General features: G+C 44.0%; 1 protein-coding gene across 1 annotated transcript in view; it reads right to left on the reverse strand.

Moving 5' to 3' along the window:
• The window catches only part of LDB2 (LIM domain binding 2), a 149,795-nt gene that overhangs the window by 79,072 nt on the left and 51,697 nt on the right, over window positions 1-19,026 (reverse strand). The window contains exon 2 of the mRNA XM_036264154.1: window positions 652-824. Within this exon, the coding sequence (XP_036120047.1) occupies window positions 652-687 (36 nt within the window). The 5' untranslated portion in view covers window positions 688-824. The remainder of the gene's footprint in view (window positions 1-651; window positions 825-19,026) is intronic.

Raw genomic sequence — 19,026 nt, forward strand, 5'->3', positions numbered from 1 at the left:
TCGCTCTCTCTCTCACAACCCACTTCCGACTCACCTGCTGACTTACCATTCACACAACTTCTTAGAATTGGGGGGAACCACCTTTTAACTCCAAATTCCCTCATTTTTTAAAATATATTTTTTGTTCCTTAAAGATTACGGTTAGTTGAACTGTGGTTAGTTGAATTTTTCCCCTGTCCTGTTGGTTCACATCGAATTTAGTTTGAAAAAGTGCTTAATTTTAATAACATATAGTTTCTTCAGCAACTAACGGCACTGTGATGATGACTGTGACTCTTGGTGGTCTGGGTGAGCCGGAGCAGACCTTGAATCAGCCGATCAACGTTGGGAGAATGTTCTTTCGTGGACAGAAGATCTTTGTGTAAAATCCAATGTTCTAATTTAGCAACCTGAGTCTCATAGGCAGCCCAGCTCCTCTTGCCCTAAATTTTGAGGCTCGATCATGCTTGACTCTGCTCCCATATGATGTGCACAGTTCTGGGAGCAGTGTTCACCAAGAGTCTAGTCGTGTCACAAACAAAACCGACTATCGTCCTGTGCTGAAAGAATCTAAGATGTGCGAGATAAGCTCAGAGTCCCAGCAGAAAGCGTCCTTTAGGATCCCTGAGCACATGCAGAGAAGAACCAGCCATGTTGCAGGTGGCCCCTTACCTTGGTGAACATGGGCTTCCCGTGCTGGGTGACCATCGCACACTGGTCACAGTCCACCGTGATGGATGAGTTGTGGTACGACTCCTTGGAATGCTTGAGAATATAATACAGGTCAGTCACCCCTCCTTCAAACACAGTGCTAAAGTACCGGGGGATGAGGGTCCTGCCGATAGCTAGGAGGAAAACAGACAAACAAAAAATTAATGGAAATATTTGGCTGGTCCCACACGCCCCACACCACTGGCAGATGGGCAACTGGACACAAATCATCCAGAGAACATGCCAAGGGGCAAAGCTCTCTTTATAAATAGCCATGATCCTTCTGGGTTACAGTTTACAAAATAAAATTCCCCAACTACTCAGAAAGAAATGTGTACAGTCATCTCTCCAGATTTGGTGTCCATTGAAAGTCAGTAGTAAAAGGGTTTGTAGTTTTAAAAGAATAGAAACGGACATGTTGACTACTCTGCACCTCCTGCATGTTCTGTAGGTGAACATACTTTTCAAAAATAAAACACATCCAACCCACCTGGATTTTTTTAATGGGTTGTTTATAGGCCAGTCATCCAATCATGTTTTAGTAGTAGTAGTCATAATAATCTACATTTCAATAATGTAGAGCTTTGTAGTGTGTGAAGTATTTGGGTATTCTCTCATTGGATATTCAGAACAGCCCCAAGAGTGTTGGGGACTGAGACCCATAAAGGTTATTTTGAAAAGGAAAGAAAGGGTTATGAGGAATGTTTCAAAGCCACATAACTTGTGGGTAGAAAATGGGGGTCTCTAGCTCCAAATCTGCAGACGCATGAACACGCACTCTTCCTAACAATGTGTCTCAAACTCTTTAACGAATGGAAATCTTTAAAAAGTGAGCCGAATCTGCATCAGCAGAGATCCACATCTATGCAAACACCCATCATTCATTCTGTCTGCTTCTGGAGTTGGACATGACATCTTTCTACAATAAAAGGCCCATTTTAAGAGAATTTGGAACTTCCACTTGGTCTAAATTGGTCTCCTTTATCCCATGTGCTCTATCCTGCCCCATTTTAGTTTGAGTGATTGGTAAGTAGCTGGGTCTCTCTGATATATGACCCGTAGAAACAGCTAACAAGCCCTTGCTTTAGCAGAGATTTTAAATCCTCTTACACTGAAAATCCCAACTCATAATATCAGGAATTTTGCCTATGTGCAGATTTTGAGGCAAAATACTAAAGCACCCTCAAGGGATCCAAGGTTTTCAATAAACCTCTTACATTCATTATATAAGGCCTCCTGAAAGATGAAAATAATATTTAAAATAAATAAATTGCCAAGGAAAGCTTTCATAGGAAAGATCATGCAATCTTCACTTGCATGTTCTAAAATATTTGACTTCATTTTAAAAGAATCAGTGTTAATCTATTCCGTATGGATCTATATCTCTTTTGTCCATGGATTGGGAAAAAAAATAACTATAAAAAGAAAACTCTGCCAAACAATTTTTTGAAACAATCGCTGAAGAATCCCGATATGGATGACTAGTCGCTGAATAATTTATATAGTTCTATTGCTTCGTATTTGCTGCAGTTAAAGTCAATCAACAAGTGTGCTTTAAATAGTCCAGGATCTTTGACAATTCCATCTTAAATAATCCTTGTACATACATTTCCTAAATCCTGCCTAATCCCCAACAGCGCACATTCATTCACTAAATATAAAATGCAAATAAAAGTAATCTGAGTCCGCCATAAACACACGCAAGGCTTACATTATAAAGAAAACTTGGTTAATGAGAAAAACCTCATTGTACTTTACTAAACAGATAAAATTAACATATTTCAAATATTCTAACTTAAAACGACCACAAAACAGCTCTAGTCATTTGACATTTTGGGGATCTGTGCTGTGGACAATAACTATGCACCGTACAAACGTAGATGTAGGGTGAAAAGATTTCACCACCATATCCAAGGAATTGGCACCGTAAACAGGCTACTGCAAACAAGGACCCCTGGGTTAGACACATTCTGGTTTATTCATCGTGAACCCTGCACAGTTTAATTCCTTTGCAGAAGTGTTTGATATATAGTATCGTCATTTTCATTCACAGCGTAAGAGAAATTGAATAAGCAAAAGTTGGAGCTTCCTTAACTTTATTTTTTAATGAGCTTTCCAGGTCTAGAAAATGCACAAACTACATGGTAAGTACCCTCAGAGGGAAGGGCAGCGTGGCTTCGTGGAATTCCTTCGAGCACGCTAGGAAAGGGTTGCTGTGGGGACCTGGGGCTTGTGTCCGGCCCTTTTCCTTTGTGGGACCGTCCCTACCATTTCCCCCGGTCCTGTGTGGACCATCACCCACTGTGGTGGTGGCTGTGATGAACGGCGACAATGGCAGTCCTGTTCTTGCATATGCAGTCTCCTCTCCTCAAATACAGGCTGGGCCCGATGGTCTTTAATCAGTAGAATGTGGCGGAAGTGACCTTGTGTCAGTTTGGGGTTAACCCTTTAAAAAGACTAGAGGCTTCCATCGTGTGCCTGAGGTCAAGTCAGGCTTTGCGATGTACAAAGTTCAACTACATTAAGTCTATCACAGTGCGAGAAGCCCGACCTAGCCGAGTGGAGCAGTCCGGTGAAGAAGAACTGTGTCTTCCAGCCGGCTACCCGGGCTGAGCTGCCAGCCAGCAGCCGGCAGTGAGTGGGGCCATCACGGAGATGGACTCGGGACCTCCCACCGTGCCGCCTCCAGTTAATGCCATTTGGAGCGGAGAGGTGCTGTCTTCTGTCTGCTTTGCCCAAGTTGCAGAATCATGAGTAAATAAAGGTAATGTCTGTATTTTAAACCAATAAGTTTTGGAACATTTTTTTAATGTATCAATGAATAATCATAGCACCCTTTCAAATCCCTAGACTACGAAGATGGGCAGACTGGTGTATTTCCCTGAAGGAAAGACGGCAGTCCTGCTGCTAGAAACATGAGTATAGACATACAGAGGCTCGCATCCAGAGGAGAGCCGGTCAGAGACACAGGCTCTTTGTGGACTGATTTGGGCCCTTATCTTAGCTGGGACTGAGTCCTTGGAGGTCCCACTTTGTGAGATGTGCCTGCCCCCATCTTTTTAAAATTAAAAAAAAAAAAAATCAAATTTGCGTTTGAGTGAGCTGGTATTAGCTTTCTGTCATTTGCAAACAGAGGAGCCCTGAGCAACGCTGTCCTGTTCCAGCATGGAATGGGCTCGTGCACACTGATGTGAAATAAAGTGATGAGAATGGCCCTGGCCGGTTTGGCTCAGCAGTTAGAGCGTCAGCCTGCAGACCGAAGGGTCTCGGGTTCAATTCCTGGTCAAGGGCATGTGCCTGGGTTGCAGCAGGTTCAATTCCCAGCCCTGGTTGGGGTCATGTGGAGGCAACCAATCGATGTCTCTCTCACATTGATGTTTCTTTCTCTCTCTCCCTCCTCTCCTCCCTTCCACTCTATCTAGAAAAATCAATGAAAAAATGTCCTCGGGTGAGGATTAAAAGAAAAAAAAAAAGAAAAAAGTGATGAGAATGAGAATCTGCAAAAGATTTGAGTTCTCTTTGCATCAGAAGCTGAAAGGGAAAACAGGGTGTGTCAGAGATTAGTTTCTACTGCTACTATCACAAATGATCACAACTTAGTGGCTTCAACTCTATTTGTTTATTATCTTACACAGTGTTCTGAAAATCGGACGTGGGTCTCGCTGGGCTAAAAGGCGACAGCAGGGCCACCTTCCTTTCAGAGGCCACAGGGCAGAGTCCGTGTCCTGCCTTTGTGGGCATCTGGAGGCTGTGGGCATCCTCAGGTGTGGTCCTTCTCCGTCCTCACAGCAGCAGTGGTGATGGAACCCTCACCGGGCATCACCCTCGCTTCCTCTGCTGTCCCCCGCTTCCACTCTTAAGGAGCCTTGTGACTAGGGCCCACCCACATAATTCAGGATCAGCTCCTATCTCAAGGTCCTGAACGTAATCAGGTTCGGGAAGTCCCTTTTGATATGTAAGGGGACATATTCACAGGCAGCAGGGAGGCCACTGTTCTGCCGTCCACAGAGAAATCTTTGCCAAAGAGCTTCTGTTCTGCAAGGGAGAGCAGTGAAACATGTAACGTGACCACACATACATGTGCACATACACACAATGCGCGATATACAGATCATGTGCAGTGACTGGGACAGACAACCAGAAAAGAAATCACATGTGCTTGAGGGAGTCACTCAGTGGCTTGTTCATCCGTTTCCTCTGTAAACGTTCACTGAGCCCAGAGCAGGTGCAAACGCAAAGATAGATTTTTGTCTCTGTCTTTGAAGCACATTCTAATAAGAGAATTAACACGTATCTAAGTATCTATAACACAATGTGATAATAAAGTCAGAAAACGAGTCTGTGATTTTGAACTCTTTGCCAGTTTCTTCTGACTCCTGAAGTCAATGTTCAATTGAACTGTTTTTGAAGCACGAGAAGATGAAAATGTCCTTTTAATTTCGTACCTTGTGCGCCCACACTGCACAGCCTAATATAAATGACTTTACATCAGTGGACAGTTCAGATTTATCTCCGGCGATCCCCTCAAACTCATCAGCCACACTGTATCTGAATCTATTTACATTTTATATTGTCACATTCATATGCTAGACTTACACTTTGCATTTATACTTTAAATCTTGGAATTAAAAATACTTTAAATATTGATATACATAAATCTCTATTGTTCCCATGTAAAACAGCACATCTTACAAATATTCCTGAAGAGAGATTAAGATGATCGTAGATTACAACAGAGATTCTACTTTTCTAACATATTTAGGTTAAGCTCCAAAAGGGAAGGGGAGGTCAGGGGAGCAAGTTGGCCCAGAAAGATTTCCTGCGATGTCAGGTGGGTAGAATATAACAAATATTATTTATTTACGTATTTATGAGAGAGAAAAGAAAACCACAGATTAAATTATTCAGAAGCTTGGAATGTGTACAAAGAATGTCTAAGTAACATTCTACCTTGTGGGTAAACAGTAGTCCAAAAATAGCTAAAAATCTGTTCCTAGCTCATTTGGATATTGAGCTCAGAATTCCAGTTCCTCGGGAAGGGTTTCGTTGTCCTATTCTGTTCCAAACCCCTGACCTCCACTCTCCAAAAGTTCTTGCTCCTGGAGTTGGAAGGCTGATGGTGCTCCATCTTTTCTTGTAGGTGTTACCTATGGATGTCAGGATATGTACAGCATACTGACACATCTTAGCTGATTTCCCCCCATTTAGAAACGAAACGGTACACATTGGGAGTTCTCAATCATTGAGAAGATATAAACTACTCTGCCTCTGTCTTTTAGGGCATTTCATCTGTTATAGCTCATCCCTGTTGGAGCATTTCAGCCCGTTTCATCTCTATTTGCTTCTATGTCATTAAGAAATGCTTTTCTTGAACTCTTAAGGACGCTACTCAGTAATTCACACGGAAGACATTACAAGTAGAAAATAATCATATGAGGAAATGTTCAAACTAGTAATCAAAGTAGAAATTGATATAATAAAAAGATGAAAACATAAACCTGGTGAGGCTGTGGTGAAACAGGCATACTCAGATACTGGCAGGGAAATCAACAATTACGCTGTATCTGGAGACTCTGTAATTCTGATGTTTATTAGGTGTGACGCTAACCTCTTCGTGAATGCTTCTGCCAAGTTGTAATTCCAACGTTCAGATCATAGGTGTCCTGAAGTTCAAGTCTCATGCTCAGACCTTTGACCTCAGATTATCATTACTGTTCTAAATACCTCTACTTCCTCTCTGTCAAAGACAATTCAGTGTCAATAATAAAATAAAATACGAGAGTTTGAGAACCCTGATTAAAATGTAGAATAAGAGGAAGGTTTATAACTACCGATGTATTAGTACCATTTACACTCGGCAATTATTTAGCTACTGATTTTCCTCCCCATTGAAAATAGAAAAATCATAACCACACATTTTGTCTTTTTAATTTGGTGACGTTAATTATAATAATGATTTTTCCCTCTCTTTTTTAAATTTTGACATTATTGAAGGTGTCCCCTTTCCCCTCCTTTGCCCACCCCCATCCACCCCCCTACTCCCTCCTTGGCCTTATAATATGGTTTTAAAAACTTTTTGCAAACATGATAATGGATAAATTGGTTTTCTGACTCAGTAGTCCTGTATAGTTGTTCTAAAGTTGCAGGACCTCAGAAATCCAAATGGAAAGTCTACCATTGAGGCACTTAATAAACACAAAGATTCATTGAGCTTTAGACTTATCAGTATTCAGAAATCAATGAATGCATTATGCTAACATCAAAATGGTGATGATGTTCCTAGGAGTGAAATAAACACTACTGATGATTTCATTTATGGTAAATAACCATTATAATTAGTCAAAGCAATGGAAATAAAAAACATGTTTGAACTCTGATGTGGGTGGTAGGGGCTCAAGGCAGAGTCCTTTGTCTCGGTGAAGGGAGAGCAAGTCAAACTAACTTTACTTTGATACACTGACATCGTTTTCAATCTCACCTACCTTCTCCCCTTTTCTCAACCAAAGCAATTTGGCTTAAATAATCACCTTTCTTGCTATTTCAAAGATCCATTCATCAAATATACGCTTAGTAGGTACCTGAGCCTGACATTCTTCCAAATGCTGCAGGTAAGCAGCAGACAAGTGGGGAGACAGAATAAACTTGGCGGGAAGGGAATGCAGGTGGGTTTAGACTGGCTGGCGTGGAAGGAGGTGATGATGGAGCAGATTTCTGAATGAAGGGGGTCAAGTGAAGATCCAGGAGTGAAGAGGTTCAGGCCCAGGGAAAAGCAAGGGCAACAGGTCCCAAGACAGGAACGAGTTTGAACTGAGCGAGCTTGGTACGTCCCAGGAATGAAGGCAGTGCGGCAGGAACACAGTCACAGAGTGAGATGACAGATGAGCTCCGACAACGAGAAGGACCAGATTATTTGGCTCTTCCTAGACCAAGGCAGAGGGCTTGCCTCTCGTTCCCAGTGCAATGAGATAGCTGACAGTGGAAGGCTGAGTCAACGATGTGATCTGATGAACCTACTCTAGTTTTCTGAGATGTAGTTTGCATCTGCCATCAGCATTTCAAAACTCCACCAATTTTTCTGATCCTCCCAGAAATCTACTAGACATTTTTCTTCCATTTTCCACCTATCAAATATTTAATTAATGTGACTAAAACTTTAGCCACACCACCTTGTAGTAGGTGTTGGAGAAAGAATGATGCCCAAGGTAGACCCCATCCTGCACTTAGAGAGCTTCTGATCAAGCAGTTCTTGGAGCTATTAATTCATTAATTAAGGACACGCTAGATGTGTGCCATGGCTCCATCTGTTCATAGATTGTCTGATGAAATAAGGACCCAATACATATTTGCTAAACGAGACCATGCAATCCATGAATGGATTTATAGTTCCAAGTTGTAGGAACTTACATGTGAGCCTGTCTTATTTCATCTCATTCAACCAGTGCTTTGGCATATTCCGATAATTCTGGATCCTAATTCTGTCAGTCATCCCAAGGCTATTTTCATGATGGGCAAAATTCCTTTTCCCTCTGTCCAAGGCACTGACAGTAACACTGTGCTGGAGAGGTGCATAGCCATGGCTGGACTCTAACCATAAGTCAGCACCCTTTGGCTATGAAATTGAAATCCTTCGCTGACTTCCAGAATAAGTCCATGCTCTGATTATTGATGCCTCATAGACACAGTGCAGGATCAACGGGGAGTGAGGGAGATGTTAGAGAAAGACCTAAGTGGAAGGATAAGCAGACATCAATGAGGCACAGGTGACCGGGGCAGAGAGTGGTCCAGACTGTGGGCACAGCATGTGCTAGGGAGCGTGATGCATTTCTCATGAGTCGGGCTGCTGTCTTGACCAGATCTTAATATATTCACGCCTTAGTGGTTCTCCACCTTCCTAATGCTGCGGCCCTTTAATACAGTTCCTCATGTTGTGGTGACCCCCAACCATAAAATTATTTTTGTTGCTACTTCATAACTGTAATTTTGCTACTGTTACGTCTTAGGTGACCCCTGTGAAAGGTTGTTCAACCCCCAAAGGGGTCACGACCCATAGGTTGAGAACCGCTGCGGCTCAGAGGAACTTGTCCGGATGAACTACTCTGTTACATAGAGCTTTCTCACTCTCTTTATGACAGTACAATATATATTTTTTGTTATCCAAATCTTATAATGCAGTTCACATCCGGTAGATTTATTTCTGTCCTCTGTATCTTTATTTCAACATTTTCTCAACTACTATATTTAGTCTTCAAGATAAACCTTAAGATAATATTTTCAAATCGGGAGGAAATTGGTTTAAATTAAATTTATTAAAGAAGGGTTGACATATTTAAGATGCTTAGTCTTCCCATTCAAGAACATGAAATGTTTGTCCATTTGTTTCAGTCTTTATTTCTACTTTAAAAAATCTGCAGTTTTTAAATATATAGATACCTAACATTTTTAGTTAAAACAATCCTTTCATACTTCAGTTATGCTAAGTGATTAATATATTTTATTGTACTTCTCTTAATTAGAACCCAAACAATTAATGCATTTATTTATTTATTTTTATCCTCACCCGAGGATATTTTTCCATTTTTTTTGTACAGATAGAGTGGGAGGGAGAGAGAGGAAGGGAGAGAGAGAGAGAAACATCGACGTGAAGGGACACATGGAGTGGCTGCCACCCGCACGACCAACCAGGGCCGGGGACAAACTGCAACTGAAGTACGTGCCCTTAGTGGGAACCGAACCCGGGTCTCTCCGGACCGCAGGCCGACGCTCTAACCGCTGAGCCAAACTGGCCAGGGCAATTAATGCATTTATTAATTTTAATATATTTAAAATTTTTTTGTTTTGTAGATGAAGAAATCTATCATTCCCAAATATTGATTTTTCCCTTCTTTCCAATATATTTATATCACTAATTTCTCATCTTATTGCAATGGTTAAAATAGAACATCCAGAAAAATAAGATTAAATAATGAGGGAAGTTACAGAACTTCTTCCCCCATTTAAAAAAAAAAATAAAGCCTCCAAAATTAAGGAAAACTATATGTTGATTTGACAGCATATTATTTATTATGGAAAGAAAAGCAAATTATTTTTCTAATCTTTATTTTTGTATTTTTTTCCTTTTTTATCCTGATAGATGTTTAATTTGATCAAATGCCTTTTCAGTAAATACTGATGGTCTAATTTTCTTTAGAAAGTTTTCTATTAAAACATTTTCAATTATTGAACATCTTTGTACTCAGTATAAACATTACTCTCTCTTATGCACATATACACACACATTTTGTGTAAATTCCACTTAGGAATTCATTTCCTTTGACAATATGCATGAAAGGAGAGCGCTATACGAGGCTATCCTAGTTTAGTCCAGCGATTCCCAACGCATTTTGTAATCCCAGTGGGTTCTAAAGATCTTATGACATACCCCAAGCTAGCTCTTCTTTAAAAAAAATTTTTAATGGAATTTATTGGGGTGACATTGGTTAATAAAATTATGTAGGTTTCAGGTCTACAATTCTATAATACATTCATCTGTATATTGCCTTGTGTGTTTACGATCCCAAGTTAAGTCTCTATCCATCACCATTTATGCCCCTTTACCACGTCTACTTCCCTCCACCCTGCCCCGGCCCCTTTCCCTCTGGTGTGCATGCTGTTGTCAGTGTCTATCAGTTTGCTTGTTGGTTTTGCTTAATCCCTTCTTCACCTTTTTAACCCAGGTCCCCAACCCCTGTGCACTCTGACAGCTGTCAGTCTGTTCTCTATCTAGGAGTCTGTTTCTGTTTTGTTTGTTAGTTTATTTTCTTCATTAGATTCCACATATAAGTAAAATCATATGGTACTTGACCCCAAGCTAGTTCTCTCTGTATATATTAAAATTGTTAAACAACAACAACAAACATGTTTACACGATCTCACTTATTTGTGGAATCTAGTGAATAAAATAAACTAACAAACAAAATAGGTCCAGAGACGTGGAAGTAGAGAACAGACTGGCAAACCTCCGAGGGAAGGGGGGTGGAGGGGTGGGGAGAGATAAACAAAAGAACTTACATGCATAGATGCACAACCAATGAACACAGACAATAGTGTGGGGTAGGCTGGGGAGGGGGCAATGCAGGAGAAAAAGGAGGGACATCTATAATACTTTCAACAATAAAGATAAATGAAAAACAACATGTTTAGTATGTTTCTCTGATTCAAGTAGGAATGATCTCAACTCATGGTAATACTGATTAGCTCCTGATTAGTGATTATGAATAGCACTTAACACACGTAGAAAAAATATAGTACATAATGCTAACAACTAATTTAATAAATGTAATTAGGTTATGCATGATTATATTCCACACCCGCATTTTCTGGGAGAAGAATGTGATGGCCAGAGAAGTAAAACCGCATAGCTACGAGGGGCCGTGGTGGGATAACGTAGAGCCTTGTTTTTAATCATCCATCACTGATTTATTTCTATGCCCAAATTTAACTTTTATTAATTTTTAAATTGTGTAATTAATACACAAGCAAAAAGTAAAGGCATTACTGTCACAGAGACTCCCTACCTGTTCACTACATCTGCTTCCTTAATCTATTCTGGCATAGATTTCACTCCTCAGCTGCCTTTCCATTGGGTGCTGCCATGTAATGAAGTTGTAACCAATGTTTATTTATTGTTGTTTTTTTATCCTCACCCAAGGACATTTTTTTCCCCCATTTTTTGTTCAGATACAGTGGGAGGGAGAGAGAGGAAGAGAGAGAGAAACATCGACGTGAAAGGGACACATCCAGTGGCTGCCACCCGCACAACCGACCAGGGCCGGGGACAAACTGCAACCGAGGTACATACCCTTAGCGGGAACCCAACCCGGGTCTCTCTGGACCGCAGGTCGATGCTCTAACCGCTGAGCCAAACCGGCCAGGGCTCCATTGTTTTTATTTTTCCAACCAAGTAGACATCGAGAAGAAAAATATGGCTCTCAGATATGATGAGTCAAATCCTTCTGTGTGTAACTGGCACTGTCTCCTGATCTCCGACAGCTAGATGCGCAGATGCTGCAGACCCAGCCGGATTCCACACACACCCGCCCCCCGTGGACGGAGGACCAGGAGATGGGAGGAGCGTGGTCTTTGAATTACCACCAGGAGGACAGCTGCCACACTTCAGGAAAACCCGTTTGGACTTTGGAGCAAAATATTCCTTTCTATTGTGTTAAGCCACTGAAATATCGAGCTCTATTTGTTTAAGCAGCTAGGATTAACTAGTACAATTACTGATAACGCCTAAAGTTCCCCTGACCACTCTGAACCCAAGGGCAGTGCTCCTCCGGAGGCCACCATTGTTACTGGTATGTTTGCAGCCTTCTGGATGTTCTAATTATCTATTTATCTCCATATGTATGACCCGCAGCAAAATATATTTTGTGTGAGTGCCTTTTGTTTTGTTTTGCATTAAAATTATCATGCTAACTTTATCTACATGGAAGGTAACTTTTTCCACTCAGTAATATATTTTTGAGCTCTAAGGCTAATTCACTTCTTTTAATCACGGCACTATATTCCAGAACATGGCTGTTTCACACGTGATTTAGACATTACCATGTTCGGGGACACATAGATAGTTTTTCTATTTGTTCCAATAGGGGAAACACTGAAAATAGAAAAAAATATATTTTACTTAACTAAGTATCAGTAGTCACCCTCCCAAGGGCTGCGACCAATTTATTTGCTCACCAGCCCTGATGGCATGTTCACCTACACCGTCACCAACACTGACCAGTGTCAGCATCTACACTGCCCACCACTGGGATCACACAGCATGTCCCTGCAAAGTGGCAGCCCTCACGTACTCAAAGCTTTGTCTACATTACCAAATTAGGAGGGATAAATGGTGATGGAATAACATAAAGAAAAAAAAGTAAATAATCACAGATAGCCTGCTTATGTCCTTATTCCTCCAAGTTAATCATCCACAGTTGATATTTTCAGATGACTTGCAGTTTTTCGGAGTTTTGTTATTTTTTTAACCCCCAAACCCATTCACTTGCCTAATGGAAGAAAAAAAACCGCTCCAAACCAGGGACGTGAGAAAACTCCATTCTTTGATTTTTCGAAGGTGCCAAGCTTCAAGAAATTATTGCAACATGATTTATGGGGGCTTCTCAAACTTAAAGCCATGAGAACAGCACAAGCCATCCAATTTTGAGTTGGAATACGAGCACAGCTCCGCGGGGTGAGAGAAATGTGGCCAGAGAAACAGAAATTCGCGTGTGATTTCGAACTTAATGGAAACCCGGACTGGGCGCCTTTTGCCACGCCAAGCATGGTGAATAAGATGCTGCCCTCTTGCAGAGACGGGCAGACTTGGGGAAGCTGGGCCCCCCCAGGGACTGGGTATTAAGTGGTTGCTGAAATAGAAGCTAATAAAATATCACGCTTTGCAGTGGATTCTGGAGTCAGATCTCGGCTACAGCGCCACCCCGGCGGGCTTCCAGCTTCTCCTTGGAGGCGTCCACTCCTTTCCCCTCCAGGCAGCGTGACTACAAACTTGGTTACCGTGGTAGACGTTCAGGCGCACGGGCCACTGTGCTGCTTACTTACTCTGCCACCTGGATTTAGGCTCTTTACACCCCAGTCTCTTCGTCTGTCGAACAGGCATGGGGTAGTCACTAATACGGGGCAGTTACAAGTATTAGCACCATCAGGCGAGGTGCTACGTGGAGCCCGAGCCGCTGAGCACTCACGACACGTCATCCCTCCCGCCCCACTGCGCTCCGGCCCAGACGGCGCCCCTCCGCTGTCATCTCAACGTTACTGTCTTCCCGTCAGTGACTGACGTTCCCTGAAGGCAGAGCACGTTTCTCCATCAGTGCAGTATCACAGCGCACGCGGGATGTAAACAGCTACTTAAGAGATGTTTGGCAGACGGATGAATGCGGACTTGGCATGTCTGTTCAGACAGCCTGCCAACCTCAGGCTGGTTATGTGTGCTTGCGGGTTTCTTTCTTATTGTATTTTTTTCCCTTTATTGGTTTCAGAGAGAGAGGAAATGAGAGGGAGAGAGAAATAGAAACATCGATGAGAGAGAACACCGATTGGCCGCCTCCTGCAGGCCCCCTACTGGGGATCGAGCCCACAACCTGGGCATGTGCCCTGACCGGGAATCAAACCCGTGGCCTCTTGGTGCGTGGGTTGAGGCTCAGCCACTGAGCTACACGGCTGGACGTGCACGCAGGTTTCTAACGCAGAGCTAAAGCTGCATTCAGGCTGGGGAACCAAAAGTACAAGAGAAGAGCGTAAGGTTTTAGGGGCCCCGTATCTGGGATTTTCACAGCGGAATGTTCTAGTTCCAATCATCAAGAGTTCCAGACTACTCATTTCGAGAGTTTCATTTTGGGATTGAAGTTAATTTTGAGTTTTCCTAGTAAGAAAAAAAAAGTCTCCTACCTGAGACTACTTAGTTTGAAGGGTTTCTCTTTTATTGTGTCTGTGTGCACAATTCGTAAACATCCAAACTCCATAAAGAGAAGCATACGTCTTTCAAAGGAAGAAGAATGAAGAAAAGAGTTTTTCATCTGTCAAGGAGGATGAGAACAGCGCTCGCGTCCTCGGGATGTCATACCGAGTACCTGCAATGATCCGGAAACGCTCTGACCTCGACTCACCTCTGTCCCTGTACCCTAATGAAGTCTTCTTCATAACATTCATCACGGCTCATGTTATGTGATAGTTGTATATTTTGTCTGCTTCCCCAGAGGAGTACAAGCTCCCAGAAGGGAGTGACGGTGTCTGCCCCTGGCTGGATTCTCAGATCCAAGGGCAAAACGGAGCATGCAGCAGGCTGTGAGTAAATATTTACTAAATGGCTAACTTGGCATTGTGTACAGCAAGACACTGAAAATAGTTATTTTTTATATTTTATCATTATTACTATTAGCTTCCATAATGATTAAACAGTACCGAAAATACCTGTGTATTGAGTACATAAATACCTGTGCGTGTTCGATACATAGTGAATAAAAGCCAGAGCGAGAGAAAGGAGGGAGGGAGGGAGGGAGAGAGATAGAGGACAAAGGGAATACAGAGAAGGGCAGGCATATTTGCAAACAGAGGTGCTGAGAGTATAATCAACTTAGTGTTTGAGAGGCAGTGAGGAAAAGGGGGGTCAGTGTTAGAGAGCGAGAGGATGGGCAGGGATTTATGGGGCCCATGCCCGAGGGGAGCATGTGGCCAGGGAGACCAGGCCACCGGGGGAATTCAGTTTGGTTTGAGTACTGCTGCACTGGAGATCTAGAGGCGTCTCCTGCCCCAGAGATGGCGCCTTCTGCTGTTTCCCAGGACTGCCAATCAGAGTTGGCCGACCTCGGCTCCTGCTGGGGTGCGAGGTCCCCAGACTCTCCAGTAAAGGGAGTGGGTGCTCCTCCTCGTCCTCCCTTACTCGCTGGGTCAGCGGTTTTCAACTTTTTCATCTCACGGCACACAGAAACTAAATTACTAAAATTCTGCGGCACACCAAAAATATATTATACTTTTTGCCGATCTGACAGAAAAACATGAGTATGATTTTGATTCATTCGCACCAGACGACTCTTGCGTTGGCTGCTGTCATTTTCTTACTTGACAGTCTAAGGGGAACGAGGTCAATGGCCCTGACTAAACAGTCAGGGATCGCACGTCTTAGCATTTTGGTGGCAGGCTGGTTGGAAATGGCTGAGCTGGGTGGTGTAAGAAGCACAGGCTGTGGGATCAGACCAAAAGGACCAAATCCTTCTTCGGCCACAACAGAGAGCCACAGTTCACGACGGTGACCAAGATCGGGTTCCCTCGTTCTATTAACCTGCCCCCATCCCCCATATCAATGCACATTGTTATGTAGCGAGGTGGCTGGCCATCCGCTACTTCCACGGGGATAATGTTCCCCTTTTTCCAGAGGACCCCGAGGACGAACTGAGCCTGGGAAAGCACACCGCGTGTCCAGCCAAGCTCTCAGGACTCAGCAGGGCTCACTCTTGGCTGGGGGTGCAGAGCCGGCCTTGCATACAGCAGGCACTCAATACCTGCTCACTGAAGGCGGAGACAAAGGGAGAAACACAGACTCCGCCTCCCGCATCATGCAGACCATGTCTACACTCCGCCCTCCACATGGAAACACAGGAGGATTGGAAGCGTTTTCACAGCGGGACCTGCAACATGGCTGCCGAGGAGCCTCCGAAAGCTGAGCCTGACCCCACCAGGCTCTCGCCCTTCCTGGCAAACCCGGCAGGTCTCCGCAGAGCCCAACTGCCCAGGCTGCCAAGGTTAAGACCAGCCGGGCAGGGGAGTCTACGTACATTTCTCCTGCTGGTCTGTTATTATTTTCTCAAATCTTTGAAAATGCTATGTGTTCTTTTCATAGCTTGCATTTGAATGACTGCTGCTATGTAACTTGTTACTCGAATAACATCTCTTCGGAATTCTTTCTCTCTGCATCCCTTCTCTCCCAATCTCTCTCGCGCTCTCTGTCTCTCTCTCTCTTCCTTTCTCCCAAGGCTTTTGTTACCAGAATTTCAGCACCTTCTCTGAGGGACCATAAAGCAGCGTGGGTTTATGGCTACCGTAAAGAAGAAAGTTTGAAAGGCAAAACCAGAGACGTGATCCCCAGCTTTATAACAAACTCCTGTCAAAACATAACAAACCGCAGCCAGACATGAGCCGCAGTGACAGAATGCAAGACCATAAAGATGATGGAGATCAGACGGGACAGGCACTTTGCAGAAACAAACACCTTCCTTGCAACAGATAGAGCGAGAGGAACACTGAAAATCCCTTCCTGGGGAAAAAAAAACCCAACAAAAAAACATGGCCGGAAGAAATAAGGACAAAAACATAAAATTCAAATGACAACCGGGCCCAAGGAGATAAACCCAAGGCAGACAAAGAATCCAATTTTACTAAATCAAGCTGACCTCCTCCTGACTTTAACTGACCTCAGAAAGCTGGATCCTGAACAAACGTAAAATTAAGAAGGGGACGTGGGTGCAGGAACGAGCATCGGGCGTCCTGCCCTGTGTTTCACTCTCCGGACATGCTCGGTTCTGCAGCGCAAACACGATGCAGCCACAGCCCCTGTCAGGAGGTCAGGGAGTCAGTGTCCCTAAGTGTGCCACATGGATCTGAGGTCAGGGTCCTGCAATATATCCGATCACCAGTTCAGGTTCCCACGGTGTTGCCATCACTGGAGAGAAGCTCAGGAAGAGGAGGCAGCTTGTCGGGAGGTCAGGAATTTTCTGCTGTTGAACTGGAAGCATTACAGAGTCTATTTACCAGAGACTTTACTAAGGGGGGGGGGCGTGTCTTGAGAAACCTCCCCTTAGGCTCTGGCTTTCCTCTTCCGGGTGCCTTCCCTGATTCCCACAGGGCAAGCTGGTTGGGTGTATCTCCTGCTAATTCCATTGACAACCTACAGGTCCCGGTTACAGAGTTTCTCACATTACAGTGGTTCTCAAACAGACCACGGCGGGGAGCATGATCAGATGAAGGTTCCCAGGCCTCACTCCCAGTAGCACCTGTTTCAGTGGCCCTCGGAGGGCAGGCCTGGCATTTCTCACACTCTCCCGGGTGCCCTGCGACAGGTATTCCCTGGGCCGCATTCACAGACACGGCTCCATTTCCACTGTCCTTGTGTCTTCTGAGCACGTAGCTTCCACGGGGACAGTTACCATATCTGCCTCGTTTCAGAGCACCCAGCACCGGTAACAGCTATTCCCCATAAAGAGCATATGTACATATGTATGTGCGTGGGTGCACATGTATGTTTGTATGAATATTTGTGTGTGCGTATATTTGGTGTACATCTCCGTGTGTGTGTACATGTACATGTGCATGTGTGTTACTGACTGAACGTGACACAGAGAGTTAGGTATATTACAGAGTTAGCTCCGTCTAATAGAGACGAGAATGATCATCGCGCGAAGTGCCCAGGCATCTCCTAACCTCCCGTTACCCCAGATCCCTGCAGAAGGAGCTGCCTGGGGAATGGATGGGATTCTCCGAAAACAAAAAAGTAAAAGCTTGTGTTTACTATCACCAACAACTAGGTACCATGCTGGCCCCCTCCAGCCCGCCAGGCGTACCCTGCTCACTACTCCAGGGCACAGACCTGCTAAAGGGAGCCCGGGCCACCAAGAGGAACCCCCTAGCGGCACTGTGCGGAGGGGACAAACGGCGATGTCTAACAACCCAGACTGCAAAAGGGCCACGTGCTGAGGTAGCTGTGGGAAACAGATTTGAAGGGTGAAGCCTCTTTTCTAACATTCCTAACAGTTATATTTCTAGACGGCCGACACTCCACTTAACATGTTAAAATACAATTGAGTGCGGAGCTCTACCCAAGGCTCATTGTAGTGGGGACTTCGCGTGATGAATTTGTCGGAGACGAGGGATTTGCAGCAATCCGAGAAGTTAATTCCCGGAGCCACCGGGCCATTGTGAGCATGTATGAATTGATAACCAGGGTGATCACTCGCGCAGTATCGGGCTGTGGAGATATGAACAATATCTCGCTGGTGGATAATATCAGTTGTCAGGCGCATGTTTTATAATCCCCAGAACTCCCGCTTGTTTTCACAAGCTGCTGGTGGATAGCTTTGATTTTTTTTGGCTGCACAGAACTTTGGAAAGGTTTTATTCTCCACCCCTCCACCCCCTTATTTACCAGAGAAGTTAATGGTACGGAAAATTTAACAAGGAAAAAATCAAGATAGCAGATAAAAACATTATAAATAACCATTTCAACAGCCTTTTAAAAACCACCGAAAGGATTCCGAATGCATATGTTAAGTATCTGTAGCCAGCGCAGGGAGGCTCTTGCACATTTCGGATGCGCTGCTTTCCCTGCCTGAAGAGTTATCGGGCTGTAACCGCCTGCTCCACCTCTCCAGCCCCTGGTGCCCAAAAGTCCCGCAAGGGAAGGGATCATGTCCAGCCTTATTGTCTCTGCACCGTGAATGTTCAGAACAGTGCCTGCCCTGGCCAGTTTGGCTCAGCAGTTAGAGCGTCGGCCTGCGAACCAATGAGTTGTGGGTCCGATTCCGGTCAAGGGCAAGTACCTCGGTTGTGATTCGTCCCCCGCCCTGGTTGGGGTTATGCAGGAGGCAGCCACTCGATGTGTCCCTTTCATGTCAATGTCTCTCTCTCTTCCTCTCTCTCCCTCCCACTCTATCTGAGCAAGAAGGGAAAAATGTCCTTGGGGTAAGGATAAAAAAAAAAACAAACACAAAAAAAGAAAAACAAACAAACAGTGCCTGATAATGACTATGTTTGCTCATCACATAGGGTCTCTAACAGCTGGAAGGCGGAGCGGATCACATA

Source organism: Molossus molossus, unplaced genomic scaffold (genome assembly GCF_014108415.1).
Source record: "Molossus molossus isolate mMolMol1 unplaced genomic scaffold, mMolMol1.p scaffold_m16_p_1, whole genome shotgun sequence".
In the NCBI taxonomy this organism is placed as follows: Eukaryota; Metazoa; Chordata; class Mammalia; order Chiroptera; family Molossidae; genus Molossus; species Molossus molossus.